General features: G+C 43.3%; 1 protein-coding gene across 6 annotated transcripts in view; it reads right to left on the reverse strand.

Annotated features, from left to right (window-relative positions):
* GRHL2 (grainyhead like transcription factor 2) overlaps window positions 1–15322 on the reverse strand; it is a 196607-nt gene that overhangs the window by 6770 nt on the left and 174515 nt on the right. For all 6 annotated transcript variants that reach the window (XR_002343689.1, XM_005662935.3, XM_021090600.1 and 3 more), the window contains exon 15: window positions 1017–1081. Coding sequence is in view for 5 of the 6 variants with exons in the window: in XM_005662935.3 (XP_005662992.2) it covers window positions 1017–1081 (65 nt within the window). In the remaining variant the exon portion in view is untranslated. The remainder of the gene's footprint in view (window positions 1–1016; window positions 1082–15322) is intronic.

The raw sequence follows: 15322 nt of genomic DNA on the forward strand, positions 1-15322 counted from the left end.
CCACAGGAAGCCCTGGGAGGGCTGGAGGCAGCAGACAGCAAAAAGGTGGAAGCCAAGCATGGAGCTTTGGGGTTTGAACGACCTGCGTTCCAATCGGCATTTCCCCTACCGAACATGAGACTTGGAGCAAGATGCTCAGCCTCCATCTGTCTCAGTTTCCTCAGCAGTAAATCAGGGATAAGAATCTACCCCACTGAGTGGTGAGGGGTAATAGAGCAAAGCACATACAGCACTTAGCAGGGAGCCCAGAACCTACTGGACACCAAATAAATGAGCGCTATTATTCTTAACGCTGAGAACAACAGGTCCAGTAGACATTCCTATTATCTGGTTCATACAGACCTCAGAAGAATCCCCTTTGCCCTGAATCCTTCTTTTCCCTACTGTGCTGCTCTGAAACCAACCCCAAGAGCAGCATGTGGCTCCCTCTACACCCTGCTCTCTGCCAAAGGGTGACATGTTGACTCTGCCCAGGATGCTCCCACCGCTTCCAGACCCCTCTATTCTGTCATTGGAGGGGGCGTATCAGCTCACGTCATGACAACACACTTCCCCCGCCTCCCCCATTAGAGGTCTTCGAAAATGCATGGCAGGTGTTAGCTGCCTAGCACTCCTGTGGAAGGATGACACAATTTTTTATAAAAGGTGGACCACAGAACTAACAAAAGATGCGTACCATCTTTGTTTTTTTAAAGGCATCATGTAGACATATCTGATTTGCAAGTACGAATGTTTTCTTAGGTCAGTCTCCCAAGGCAACAGAAATAAAAACAAAAATAAACCAATGTGACCTAATCAAACCTCTAAGCTTCTGCACAGTAAAGGAAACCATAAAAAAAACCCAAAAAGACAACCTACAAAATGGGAGAAAATAGTTTCAAGTGATGCAACTGATAAAGGCTTCATCTCTAAAATATACAAACAGCTTATACAACTCAACAGCAAAAAAACTAACAACCCAAGTGAAAAATGAGCTGAAGACATGGAAGTTAATTTAAGTTCAGTTTCTTTCTTACCCCTTTTTGCTTTTCTTGTAAAGCTTTGTTATCTTCTCCACGGGAAGCCCATATTTCTCAGATATCTGTAACCAATAGCAAAAAGGCAGATGAGCGTGGAAGGGGAGCCAAGCAGAGGCAAGAGAGGCAATTCCAACTTTACTGTCCTGGGGATTTTCCTGGGTACCAGTGGCCTTCAATCTGAAGTCCAGCTCTCAAAATGGCTCATTTGCAAGGCTCTCCTTTTGGACAAACCATCAATCAGTCAACAGAAGTTCCAGCCATGTGGGAATTTAGTCTGTGATGAAGGTGAGTCATTTCAGCTGAGTCACAAAAAGATGGACTCTAATCATGATGTTAGATTAAATAGTTGAAAAAACTAACAGGTTAATAAGCTAGATCTCTTCTCCACTCCTCACATCAAAATAAATCACATCTAAGATTTATATGTGAAAGATAAAGCCATACAAGAAGAAAACATGACTCAATTCTTTGCATAGGTAACATCTTTACAAGTGAGGAAGATCTTGGAGTTTCCCGTCGTGGTGCAGTGGTTAACGAATCGGACTAGGAACCATGAGGTCTCGGGTTCAATCCCTGGCCTTGCTCAGTGGGTTAAGGATCTGGCGTTGTCGTGAGCTGTGGTGTAGGTTGCAGATGCGGCTCGGATCCTGCATTGCTGTGGCTCTGGCATAGGCCAGTGGCTATGGCTCCGATTCAGCCCCTAGCCTGGGAACATCCCTATGCTGTGGGAGCAGCCCAAGAAATGGCAAAAAGACAAAAAAAAAAAAAGTGAAAGTGAGGAAGATCTTTCCAAGCAAGATCTGAAACCCAAAGGAAAAAGGTCAAGAGGTTGATAAAACAGCATAGAACTAAACATGCCAATATAGCAAAAACCACCCCAAACAATACACAAGCATTTTTGCAACACAAATGACAGACATGGAAGTACCTCACGTTAGAAAAAACTCCTACAAATCAAGAAAAAGACAAATGCGCCCACTTTGGCAGCACGTGTGCTAAGATTGGAACAATACAGAGAAAGTTAGCATGGCCCCTGCACGCAGATGCCACATGCAGATTCAAGAAGTGGTCCAAATATTCTGTAATACCAATGAATTTATGTACAAAACAGAAACAGACTCACAGACATCGATATAACAAAGTTTTCATTACCAAAGGGGAGAGGGGTGGTAAACTAGGAGTAGGGATTATAGATAGACGCTACTATGCATGAATCAATAAACAAGGATTTAGTATATAGGACAGGGAAGCGAACTCTGTATATTGTAATAACCTATAGTGGAAAATATTCTGAAAAATATATAAAACTGAATCACTTTGCCATACTCCTGAAACTAATACAATATTATAAACTGACTGCAATTAAAAAAAGAGAGAGAGGAATTCCCATCGTGGCTCAGTGGTTAACAAATCCTACTAGGAACCATGAGGTTGCGGGTTCAATCCCTGGCCTTGCTCAGTGGGTTAAGGATCCGGTGTTGGGATCCGGTGTTGCCATGAGCTGTGGTATAGGTTGCAGACAGGGCTCAGATCCTGTGTTGCTGTGGCTGTGGTGTAGGCCGGTGGCTACAGCTCCGATTGGACCCCTAGCCTGGGAACCTCCACATGCTGTGGGTGCAGCCCTAGAAAGAGACAAAAAAATAAAGAGAGAGAGAAAGACTAACAATTCATCGGTAAAGGGGAGAAAACAACATGAAGTAATTCACAGAAAAAAACACACTGGGACAAGAAGCAAATGAAAAAATGGCGCCACCTCACTAACAATTGAAAAATTGAAATTAAAGCGACAGCAGGATATGACCTTTAATCTATCAGACTTATAAAAACTGAAAAATTGATAATACAGGGTCAGCCAGAGGATGAGAGACAGCAACTCTCATATTCCATCGACAGGAAAGCAACATGCTCAACCTTTCTGGGGGGAAAATTGGCAGAAGCTGTTGATATTTAAAAGGCATGTATCTTTCGACCTACACAGTCCATATCTAGTCATCTGCTCTGCAGAAAGACCCTTAGATGTATGCAGAGCTCTTCAAACCATCACTGTTCATATCACAGAAAACTATTGACATCCATTAAGCACATTTTGGTATTTGCACAGTTGAAAACCATGCAGTTATGCAATTATTAAAGGAAATGTAAATTGTGTATATAAAACAGAAGGTCTTAAAAAATTAAGTGAAAAGACCCAAGTTGCAAAACAGTATATATATATATATATATATATATATATATATATATATATATACACATATATATAGTGTAATCCCATTTTTTTAAAAAATATGTATGTAGGGAGTTCCCATTGTGGTGCAGCAGAAACGAATTCGACTAGGAACCATGAGGTTGCGGGTTCGATCCCTAGCCTCACTCGGTGGGTTAAGAATCCAGCGTTGCCGTGAGCTGTGATGTAGGCTGCAGATGCGGTTCGGATCTGACATTGCTGTGGCTATGGCACAGGCTTGCAGCTGTAGCTCTGATTGGACCCCTAGCCTGGGAACCTCCATATGCCACGGATGCAGCCCTAAAAAGCAAAAACAAACAAAAAATATATGTATATATGTAAGTAAATAAAACATACTTGAAAGACCCACCAATCTTATTAACCATGACAACCCTGGAAGAATAGACAGAAATAAGGAAATTCTTTTACTTTTCCCAATTCTATACTATTCGTTTTTATAACAGCTGTGATTTGGTTTCATAAATACAAAGTAATAATAGTTTGTTTAGAGGTGGATTCTGGAGAGACCTACGCAAAAGTCTTCTCCCTCCCAAATCCAATCCTTATGCCTCTTGTGAGCTCACTGGCTGGCGGGGCTCACCAACAGCTGGAGCAGGGAGGTTTGGGACTCGGGCTCCTGGGCTGTCTAGCAGGGGCTGGGAAAAAAGGCCAAAGAGCCCTGGAGTGAAGATGGAATAGCGTTGAATCCTGGGAAGAGTTTATTCTCCAGAGAATTAGAAAGTCCCATCCAGCCACCCTCACACTGCACAGGAAGACCTGCCCACCCCTCCAAAGCCCCAAGGGAACAGAACAGGTGTGCTGAGGGCTGAAACAGCAAAGGGAGGCTGGGAAACAAGCAACCTGCCTGCTGCACATCACTGCTCCATCACTGCTGGGGCTGCCGCATAGCCACCATTGGAGCCCAAATAAACCCAGCGCATAAAATAACACGGCCTGTGGGCAGCAAAGAAAATGGACAGAACGTGTGTGGAAGGCGTCCATGTGAACAGAACCCAAAGGTGCACTTATGAAGACGGCTGTGCAGCACACAGGGGCAATTTCTGATCTAAAAATGATTGTTGAGCTAAAAAAACCTGTAAATTTCTATCAAGGAATTGAAGGCAAGGTGGTCGATCCAGCAAACCAATAACATTAGGAAAAATCAATTAGAAAAACCATTTCAAGAGTTCCTGTCATGGCACAGCAGAAACAAATTTGACTAGCCACTGGCCTTGCTCAGTGGGCTAAAGATCCAGTGTTGCCATGAGCTGTGGTGTAGATCGCAGACGAGGCTTGGATCTGGCGTTGCTGTGGCTGTGGCACAGGTTGGCAGCTGCAGCTTCGATTAGACCCCTAGCCTGGGAACCTCCATGTGCCTTGGGTGTGGCCCTAAAAAGACAAGAAAAAAAAAGAAAACCATTTCAAGTGCAAAGCAAAGACACAGAGCATAGATGGAAATCACGAAGGGAAATGAAAAAGAGAGAGAGAGACTGGAAAAATAGAGGCAGCCGTACCAGATGTGAACATCCAAAGTCCCGGACAGAGAAAAAGGAGCAAATGGAGATAAGCAAACAATTAAACAAATAATAGAAGACAGACCCATGTTTTTGGATAGGAAGAATCAATGAGAAAAGACCCATGCATCTAGCCATTCTGAAAAGCACCAGATCTCCAAGGGGAACGAAAATAAAACAACCCAGAACCTCCTAGACAGAAAGAACAAAAAAAAAAAAAAAAAAAAAAAAAAAGAAAAGAAAAAGAATGAACCTGGCTTCAGTCTTCCCAGCTGCAGCACGAGAAACCAAAAACAGCGGAATAGCCCCTACAGGCTATTGAAAGGCACCCCAAGAATCCTGTACACCAGCAAGCTCCCTGTCACTTCTCAGGTCAAAGAACATCATCCAAGCAATGCAAGGGTTCAGAATGCACCTCATCCAAGTATCTCATTGGACAAAAATGCTGATAGAAGAAATCTAGCTACACAGAAAATGCACCCAAACAAAGATTTCAGCGAGGCAAAGAAGGAAGAAAACAAGCAACCAGCATTGTGCCATGCACACACACACACACACACACACACACACACACACACACACACAGAGGGATTCTCTATACATTTTCTCTATAGCTAGATATATATTATATATGGATACATAACTACAGATAGATATCCATATATAACTATATATACACAGATATATATATATAGCCTCTCTCTATACACAGATATATATATAGCCTCTATAGTTAAGATATACATCCACATTCAACTCTATATTTACACAGATATATATATAGATATATATTGCCTCTCTATATAGTTATACTTACTTATATTGGTATAACATGGACTGGGAATGTGAAGTAAATGCTATAAATAAGAATTCTTGAAAGAACATAATAGAAGGAAAAATCGAATCATTTCCTAGAAAGAAAGTAATAAACTATTTGAGCAACATCAAGAAGCCTGGCGTGTGTGGGGATGGTGTGGGGTGAACATTCCAGAGGATTCATCCCAGGGAGGGGAGGAGGGGTGGAGAGCGGAGAATGAAGGCTCCAAAAGCCTCTTCTTATCCAGAGGGTGGGAGAACGAGAGAGCACTGGTGGGGAAGACAGTTGGAAATTTATTTTCAAGTCAGAGAGAAATAAGGAGAAGAGACGGAAGCAATTTAGGAAAAGTAAAAAATAACTTTCAAGAAACGGAGAAAAACAGTGACCTAATTCAATGGCAGAACTTAAAGAGGGAACCATCGAGTGAAATAAAAAGTTTATCGTTGTGAGTTGCTTGGCCTGCAAGTGCTGGGCGTTGAACTCTGGTTGGTATCACTTGGAATTTCTTTTTAAAATAAAGTGAAAAAATAAAATAGGTTTCTTCTTCTACTCAACATCAACAAGCTCTTATCTGCTAGTTCTCCTTTGCTGAAAAGAGAAGTAAATCTAATTCGTGGATCTTCTCTTGGTTTGACTCCCAGTTTCCCAAAGCATGAACACATATGCTTCGGCTCACAACTCAGGTGATAACAGTCAGAACTGGGAAATTGGCACAAACCTGCATAATTCCGGTTTGGGCTTGGATCTGTTGGGAAAACGGGAGCAGCCAGCATTTCCAGAGTGCCTACTAAGCGCTCAGCGTATGGAGCTCTGCATCCATTAACTCAGTCCTCAATCCACGCATCATTACAACGGAGGAGGAATAGGTGCTCTTATGTGACCTGTTTCTCAAGTGAGGAAACGCGGGCTCACAGTCATTAAGTAACTGGCCCCGGGTCCTCAGTGAGGAAGTGGCAGAGACAGGATCAGAAAGGTTAACAGCCTGGCAGTCTGGTTTCGGAGTCTGAACGCTTAGAGAAAACGGGCATGTGTTGGAACTGTTGGGAGCGGGGGGTGCGTGGACCTGATCCAATACCAAGAAGCGACTGGCAAAACTGACATGGGCACCAGGCTGCTGAGGGCAACAGCCTCCAGGAGGGCAAAGTCCTGCCCTCTGTGCATGTGTCAAAGGCAAAGGCAGCTGGATAAAATGCGACCCTGCCACGGCGTCCTCTGCCTCCAGGCCACGCAAGGAAGGGTGCTTTGCCAAATTCAGAAGCCTGGGAAAAGTGCGACTGTGGGAGAGGATGTGGAGGAAGCTGGCCATCTGTGGGGGTTACAGAGGGAAGCTTCTGCCCAGGGCCTGGATGACATCACTCCCTCTCTGTGCATATGGAAAGCACGTGATTCTGACAGTTCTCTCAACAAGGCATTAGCAGCTCTCAGTCTTTTCTTTGTGCTTTTGAGTCATCTGAACTGACCTGCCCATCATTCTTAAAAGCCCATCATTAATATTTTAAGGACCCCAAAGGCTTCCGTGACATGCAGGAGGACCCCAGGTGTTGAATGTATCTCATCAGCATGTTACTGGTTGTCTGATGACCTGGAACTTTCAGACTTGTACTTTGTGGAGAGTTCTTTCTGCCCAGACACCTCAGGCATGTGACAGGCAGAACTTGGATTCCCACTGATTTCTACCAATGCTGGACTCTGCTGGACTAGTGGCATCTGACAGAAGGGCCAGCTCTGTGAGTCAGTGACTTTTATGTGGAGTTATAAAGTGTTCGGTGTGGGCTCTAAGATGCACATTGTTTAAAAGGAGGGGACTTTGCTTTTTGTCTTTTGCAAATACTTTCTCTGTGGTTACAATATCGACGGACTTCCTATCAACAGAATCAGGGAGCAGGGGTTGTCTTCTCCATGTGTGATGGACTCAGCTGCATTGAAGGGGGTGCTGCCGGGGTCATGAGCCACCCTTTCCTGTGTACCTCAGTTAGGTTCTCCAGGGGACAACACCCTTTCTCCAGCCCCTTTGGCTTAGAGGGATCTCAATCTGCCTCCCCGCCGTATAGCACTTCTACTATATATAGTATACATATAGTATAATAGGTGACATATATATTATATAAATATATTCATTTGTAGAGTATTTCGATGTGCTTCTTTAAGTACCTGGTATATGAACTCATTTAATCCTCACAGCAACTCTACAGTTCACTTGATCATTATCTTCATAATAATGCCCCATATTATTATTATTCTCCCTTCAGAAATGATGAACCTGGAGTAGAGAGAACTCCGCTGCTCTGAGGAGCTATCAGACCTTGACCTCGGGTACTAGAGTAACTTGCTCATGGTCACGCTGCGTCAGAGCCAGAATTTGAACCCAACCTGTGTGGGATCAACCACCATATACAGTACTTCTTCTCTGACCGCTTACCACTGCCTAAGCTTCTTGCCTTTGGCTGTTATCAGCTGTGACTGGGGATGTTTATTCTTTTTATGGTAACTTTTTGTATGTGGGCATCTCCCTAAGTGGGCTTCAGTTGCTCAAGGGCTTAAGTTGGCTCTGCTGCTCGGTGGGGCTATCAGACCCTGACCTTGGGAAACCTTCTCCCTGGGCCTCAGTCTCATATCTATAAACAATGATGGTGACTTCTGCCCTGCCAAGCTCACGGAGATATCATGAGGAGCAAATGAAGCACTGCATGTGAAATACATGCCACCCATAGCACTTGACATGGTGACACATCCACAATGGGTGCTCCATTCAGTCAATAAATATTTATGCTCAAGGACCTGGGAATACACAGAAAACAGCAAGAGACAAAGCCCCTGTTCTCATGAACCTTACATTCTACTGGGGAAGAGAGAAATAATACATGTCTAGCAAACGGTAACCATGTCAAATGGTGAGAAATGCTCTGAAGGAAAACAAGGCAGGATAAAGGCTGGGTAACAGATAGCCTTTTATGTAGGTAGTCTGGGCAGGGGCCAAAAGCAAGGGAGCGAGCCTCGTAGATATGGTGGAAGAACATTCCTAGCAGGTGGAACCACAAATGCAAAGGCCCGAGCAAGGAGTGGCTTTGGCATGCTCAAGGACTAGCAAGGAGGCAATAATAGCTAGGGCTTCTTTATTTGTAGGATTGCTAGGTAAATTCATCCATAAATGCCAAAAAAAAAATTGAAAATTCATGTCACCTCCACTGTCATCACCATGATTATCACCAAATCCTTGTCTATAATCACTTAAAATCTAATTATAAGAATAAAGAAGTCAAAGTGAATCATCAAAGCTACATGGATGACTTGATTGACATAATAGCAAACATGCAGATGAAAAGAGAAATATTCTACTTTTTCCAAAGGATGCCAAGTATGGGAATATCCAGTAACATCTGGCTGTCAGAATTTTTTTCCTTTGTCTGTGTAGGTATCTAAATGTGTGTGGATAATGATTTCCTGGCATGTGAAATAAAGGTCTGGGAGGTTTAAGACCAATGAGTAAGAAGAAGAATCAATCATCTGGTCTGTCCTATAGAAAAGTGACCTGGTTTGGCATAGGTTAAACAATAACTCTATTCTTTTTGGTAGTGGTCAAAGAGTTCTTTCTAAGACAGTGAGAGGTCAAGGGTAGTACAAATAAGACAACTCTCTAAGGTACGCATACTCCACATTTTTCAAGGAAGGAAACCAAAGATCCTGAGATTGACATGCTCAAGACTGCTCAGTATGTGACTGACAAGGGCTTAATTTCCAAAATATACAAAGTGCTCCTACAATTCAATAACAAAAAAACAACCTAATTGAAAAATAGGCAGATCTAAACAGATGTTTCTCCAAAGAAGACATACGGATGGCCAATAGGCACATGAAAAATGCTCAACATCACTAGTTATTAGAGAAGTGTAGGTACCTCTTCACACTAGTCAGAATGGCCAGCATCAAAAAATCTACAGATAATAAATGTTGAAGAGGGTGTGGAGAAAAGGGAACCCTACTACATTGTTGGTAAGGATGTAAATTACTACAACCCCTAGGGACAACAGTATGGAGCGTCCTTTAAAAAATAAAAATAGTCATATGATTCAGCAATCCCACTCCAGGGCATATGTTTGGAGAGAACTATAAATTGAAAGATTATACATGCAACCCAGTGTTCATTGCAGCACTATTTACAATAGCTAAGACATGGAAACAAACAAAACGTCCACTGACAGATGAATGGATACAGAAGATGTGGTACATACATAATGGAATATTACTCAGCCATTAAAAAGAATGAAAATAATGCCATTTGCAGAAACATGGATGGACTTATAGATGATCATAATAAGTCCGAAAGACAAATATCATATATCACTTATGTGGAATCTGATTGCTGTCCAACTATAAATGTAATAAAATTCACTGAGTAATATAAATAAATAAATAAAATATAATGCAGGAGTTCCCTTATGGTGCAGCAGGTTAAGGATCTGGCATTGTCACTGCAGTGGCTTGGAGTGCTGCTGTGGCACAGGTTTGATACCTGGTCAGGGGATTTTTATATGCTGTGCGCGCAGCCAAAAAAATAATAATTAAAAAACAAAAATACATAAACTATGACACAAATCAACATATCTATGAAATAAAAACAAATTCAAATATAGAGAACAGATTTGTGGTTGCCAAGTGGGGGTAGGGGTTGGGGAGGAAAGGACTGACAGTTTGGAATTAGTAGACCCAGACTATTACATACAGATTGGACAAACAAGGTCCTATTGCAGAGCACAGAGAATACCCCGTGATAAACCATAATGGAAAACAATGTGAAATAAATAAATATATATATATATATATATATATATATATATATATATATATATATATATATATATATATATCTGCATCACTTTGCTGTTCAGCAGAAATTAACAGATTGTAAATCAACTGTACTTAAAAAAACAACCATAGTCATGATTTGAACCCCTTGACCAAGTGTCCCAATCCTCTTTCCTCTGCATGCTGTTGTGGGTGTGCTTTCGGTGGGACCCGTGACTTTGGTCTTACAGGAGACTTGTTTAATTAGGGCCAACTAGTAGTATTATCTCAAGGGAGCGTATAATGTCTGCTGGGTATAAATGTCATCCAATTGCTACATGACAGAATGACTCCAGCCTATTCAGTGACCTGCCCCACCGGCTCAAAGCAATCTGCGTAGGCTGTGGGCACACTGGTCAACACATCTGCCTGACAGGGCACCTTCTGACTCAGCCCTCTGTTCCCGTCTGGGAGAGGGGAGGCAGTGCTGTTCTATTCCACCTTCATGACACATCAACCGTTCTCTGCAGATTGCTGATTTTTTTTAAAGGAGAAAAAAATGCAAACCTCTTTTTGGCGGGGGGTGGGGGAGCTCTTTATCTTCTAGTATGGATTTTCTCCTCCATGTAAATGACACCTGGCTGAGGGTGGGGAAATTGGAGTTCAACAGGAGACATAAGGGAAAGCTCCCCATTGGAAAGCAAGCCTAGTCTTCCCACTGAGGAAGCAGCTGCACCATCATCAAAGTCACTGCCATCCCGTGCTTGGCTAGCAGCTGCTGAGGGCTTCTGTTAACTCATTCACTGCTTCCTGATGCCTCCATCGTACAGATGAGGAAGTGCAGGCAAAACCACCCTTTCAATAGCTAGTTCTCCAAGGGAACACAACAATGAGGATACTTGTATGAAGCAGGTGTTTCTATCTCCAAAGCGACTGCAAAACACACACCTACTTGGCACAAGGCACACTCTTCCATTTGCAGTTGTGAGATCTGCCATCCTTGAAGACAAGGAGCCCCCTTCTCAACAGAGAAAGGCTTTGGTCCTCCCACACCATCGCCGAAGGATGAAGGAGAAGCCAAGACCCAAGCCGACTCCCCAAACCCAGAGAAGTAGGGCTCTATACACAAAATAGCCTGCAGGCTTCCAAACTACTGTACAAAACAACTTCTGCAGGAATTTTTGGTCCCAAAAGAGTATAATGAGGGGGCTTATTTCCATTCTGAGTGAACATGCACATGGGACCTTAGGGCAGAATCCAACCCTAAAACCAGTTCCCAGCCAAAGCGCACCAAGTAGTGGCACCCAAACTTTGCTTTGCTTTGCAAGGTCCCCTGGAGAGCTTAACACCAATGCTGATTCCTGGGCCCACCCCCAGAGAACCTGATTCTGAAGGTCATGTGTGGGTCTCTAGGAGATTCTGATGGAATCTCCCACTTAGAGATACAACACTCTAGGGCCACAGTACAGGCTGGGTCCCTGATCAGTGGGGGACTGTGTTTATTTTTATGAGAAGCCATTTTCAACCAGGGGCAGAATTCAAAGTGACGGCTTGGTGTCAAGTACAATATTTCTGTGTGTGTGTGTCTGTGTGTGTGCTTTTTAAGGCTGTGCTTGCAGCATGTGGAAGTTCCCAGGCTAAGGGTCAAATCAAAGCTGTAGCTGCCAGCCTACACCACAGCAACGCAGGATCCGAATCATGTCTATGACCCACACCATGGCTCATGGGAACACTGGATCCTTAACCCACTGAACGAGGCCAGGGATGGTACCTGAGTCCTCATGGATACTAGCCAGGTTCTTTACCCCTGAGCCACAATGGGAATTCCCAATATACCGTGATTAAACCGATTTCTTTAAAAGTTAGGGATTTTTTTGAATGTAGCTTTTAATTGTTAAAAAAATAAAAACCCACGTGCAGAAAAAAAAAAATGGGGTTCCCACTGTGACTCAGCAAAAATGAATCTGACTAGCATCCATGAGGATGCAGGTTCACGACCTTGCCTCACTCAGTGGGTTAAGGATCCAGCATTGCCATCAGCTGTGGTGTAGGTCGGAGATGTGGCCCGGATCCTATGTTGCTGTGGCTGTGCTGTAGGCCAGTGGCTACAGCTCCAATTCAACCCCTAGCCTGGGAACCTCCATATGCTGCAGGTGCGGCCCTAAAAAGATAAAAACAAAGAAAACCCATATGCAGTGATACTTGTCTTAAAATTAAGAGTGCAAACAAAGCATGCAAGCCAGGGTCACACTGCTTTCTTATTCTGAGACTTTGTTTCATGCAGGGCCTTGGACTGTGGAGCATAAAAGTCACTTCTTGGGAGCAGCCCTCTGCCTCTGGGTCAGGGGAGGGGGACTCCCCACACAGCTGCCAGTCACCTGCGCCGTCTCCGCAGCTGAGATGTCAAGATAGTGGAAAGTTATGTAACTGAATCACTTTCCAGCCAGAATCACTTTCCATCTTTTGGACAGTGGCTACAAGTAGCTGATTATTTGAGACATCCAAAGTCTGAGGAAAAGGAAGAAATCTTCATGCTGTATCTTTACTCTGATTCTTACTAAACAATAGTTTAGTAGCGAAAGCGAACCATTATCAGATGCTGAGTAAATGCCAGCAATCAGGCAGAGTTTGGTACCCAAAGTGTCTCCTTTCATCCCGTAACAACCCTATGCTGTAGGTGGTAAGATTACTTCCATTTCAAAGATGTAGAGGATAAGAAACTTTCCCAGCCATAGAAGGCACAGCCAGGATTGGAACACAGGTTTCTGAACCCAAAGCTAATATGCTGGCTCACTAAGCTATGTGCCTCTAGGGTGTGTGTCTGTGTGTGTGTGTGTGTGTGTGTGTGTGCGCGCGCGCGCATGCGTGCATGCACGCTTGCTAAGCTTCAGGGTGGTAAAATATCACACACTAGTGAGCTGCTGATTCTCAGAGGCTCCGCAGAAACTTAGAGCACGGAGCAGGATCCAGTGCTCTTCAAAACCCTGCCTTCTCACTTGCTGGTGTCCCCAGGTTTGCCCTCAAATAGAACCCAAGGTCCTTCCCAGCCACTCCCAAATTTCAGGAGCCACTAGGGCCATCCATGCCTTTGGAATTCACTGCCTGACTGCATCATCTGAGGGCCGTGAAGAAGCTTCTCTGGTGCTGCTGTCCCACCTGCACAACTTAGAAAGCAAGGAGAAAGTTTGTGCTTTCATACATATTTTTCTTCCCAGGTCCAGTGAAGGAAAGATGAAGTTAGAATTGTCCCAAGAAATCTGCCCAGAGCCAGCCTAGGGAACCAGCTCTTTCTGTGGCTCACAAGGTCAAAGGAGACAATATGTTACTCTCCCCGACGCCCCAAGCTACCTGGAGCAAGGCAGGTACAGTGAGCTCCCCTAAAAAGGGTCACAGCTTCACGGTGCTATGGGGGGAAGCATGTCAGCAGACGTACGCAATGACTGTTTGGGTGGGGGAGAAGGTGACATTGAATGCCACTGTCATCCAGCAAGACCACAGCTCTAGAACACTTGTAGAACTAGCCAGATGTCACAAACAGGAAAGGAAGACTCTAGGAAAAAAGCATCGTGGATCAGTTCAGAACTGGTCTAGGTCCGTGGTTCTCACCTGGCTGATCTCAGAATAGCTTGAGGAGCTTGTTAAAAATACAGATTCCTGATCCTCTACCCCGACCCCACGCCCAGTTCAGCAGAATCTGAATCTGGGGGGTGCGATTTTGGAACATGCATTTGAAACCGCTGCTAAGGTAATTTTCATCTTTACCACTGTCCAAGTAAGTCAGTTTCAGTAATATGACCTTAAAAGCCCTATTAGGGGTGTGAAATTTGTCCAAAGGACTCCAGAGAGGTCTGTATACTTTATGGGCTTCTAGCTCATGAATCAATGCTCTGGCGATTTTTGGGTCACTTTAAACTTTCTGATCCATTTGAAGAGGTGTAGATTATACTTTTTGTTGTGTTTGTTTCTGGTTTTCTTTTCCGTTTATGTGGGGCAGATGCAGTAAAAGCAAACTGCATTCCAAAGACAAACCCTGCAGAACAGAAGAGGTGACCAAGCCCTCTATCAATGTTTCTTAGAGGGTGGTCCTCCACGCCCTGCTCTGAACTGCCTGACAATGCCAACCACAGAGGGCAGTCTGTATTGGTAGCATTCTTATACTTAAAAAAAAAAAAATTCAGATGAACAAATAAATATTTTTTTTAACGTATAATACAATTCCCCACTTATACCATTTAAAGTGTAGCATTCAGTGGCATTTAATCCATTCACAATGTTCTGCAAACATCAGGACTATATGGTTCCAGAACATTTCATTGCCCAAAAAGGAAGCCCAGTAAGTAGTCATTCCTCATGCACTTTTCACCCAACTCCTGGCAATGACTAATCCACTTTGTCTCTATGGATTTGCCTATTCCATAAACAAAATCATACAATGTGACCTTTTCTGTCTGGCTAGCAATTTCACTCCTCAACACATACCTAAAAGAATTAAAAACAAGTATTTAAACAAAAGCCTGTACCTCGATGTTCATTGTAGCACTATTCATAATAGCCAAAAAGTGGGAGAAAAAAAATCCAAATGTCCATCAACTGATGAATGGAAAAACAAAATGCAGTATAGCCATACAATGGAATATTAATCAGCCATAAAAAAGGATGAAACTGTCATTTATAACATAGATGAACCCCAAAAACATTACACCAAGTGAAAGAAATCATTCACAAAAGACCACATAGTGTATGATTACACTCATAGGCACTGTCCTGTACATTTAAATCTGTTATTCCACAGCCCAGTAGGCTATTCCAATGTAGCAGTTTTCCAGATCAACAAAAATACTGTCCCTTGGCAGTCCTATTGTCTCCATCACTACAAAAAAACAAACAAACTCAGCTACGCTATTCTACAGCACAGTTGTAGAGGAAAGTCAGAAATCAAATTCAGGAGTTCCCATCATGGCACAGC

The sequence above is a fragment of the Sus scrofa genome, chromosome 4 (assembly GCF_000003025.6).
Source record: "Sus scrofa isolate TJ Tabasco breed Duroc chromosome 4, Sscrofa11.1, whole genome shotgun sequence".
NCBI lineage: Eukaryota > Metazoa > Chordata > Mammalia > Artiodactyla > Suidae > Sus > Sus scrofa.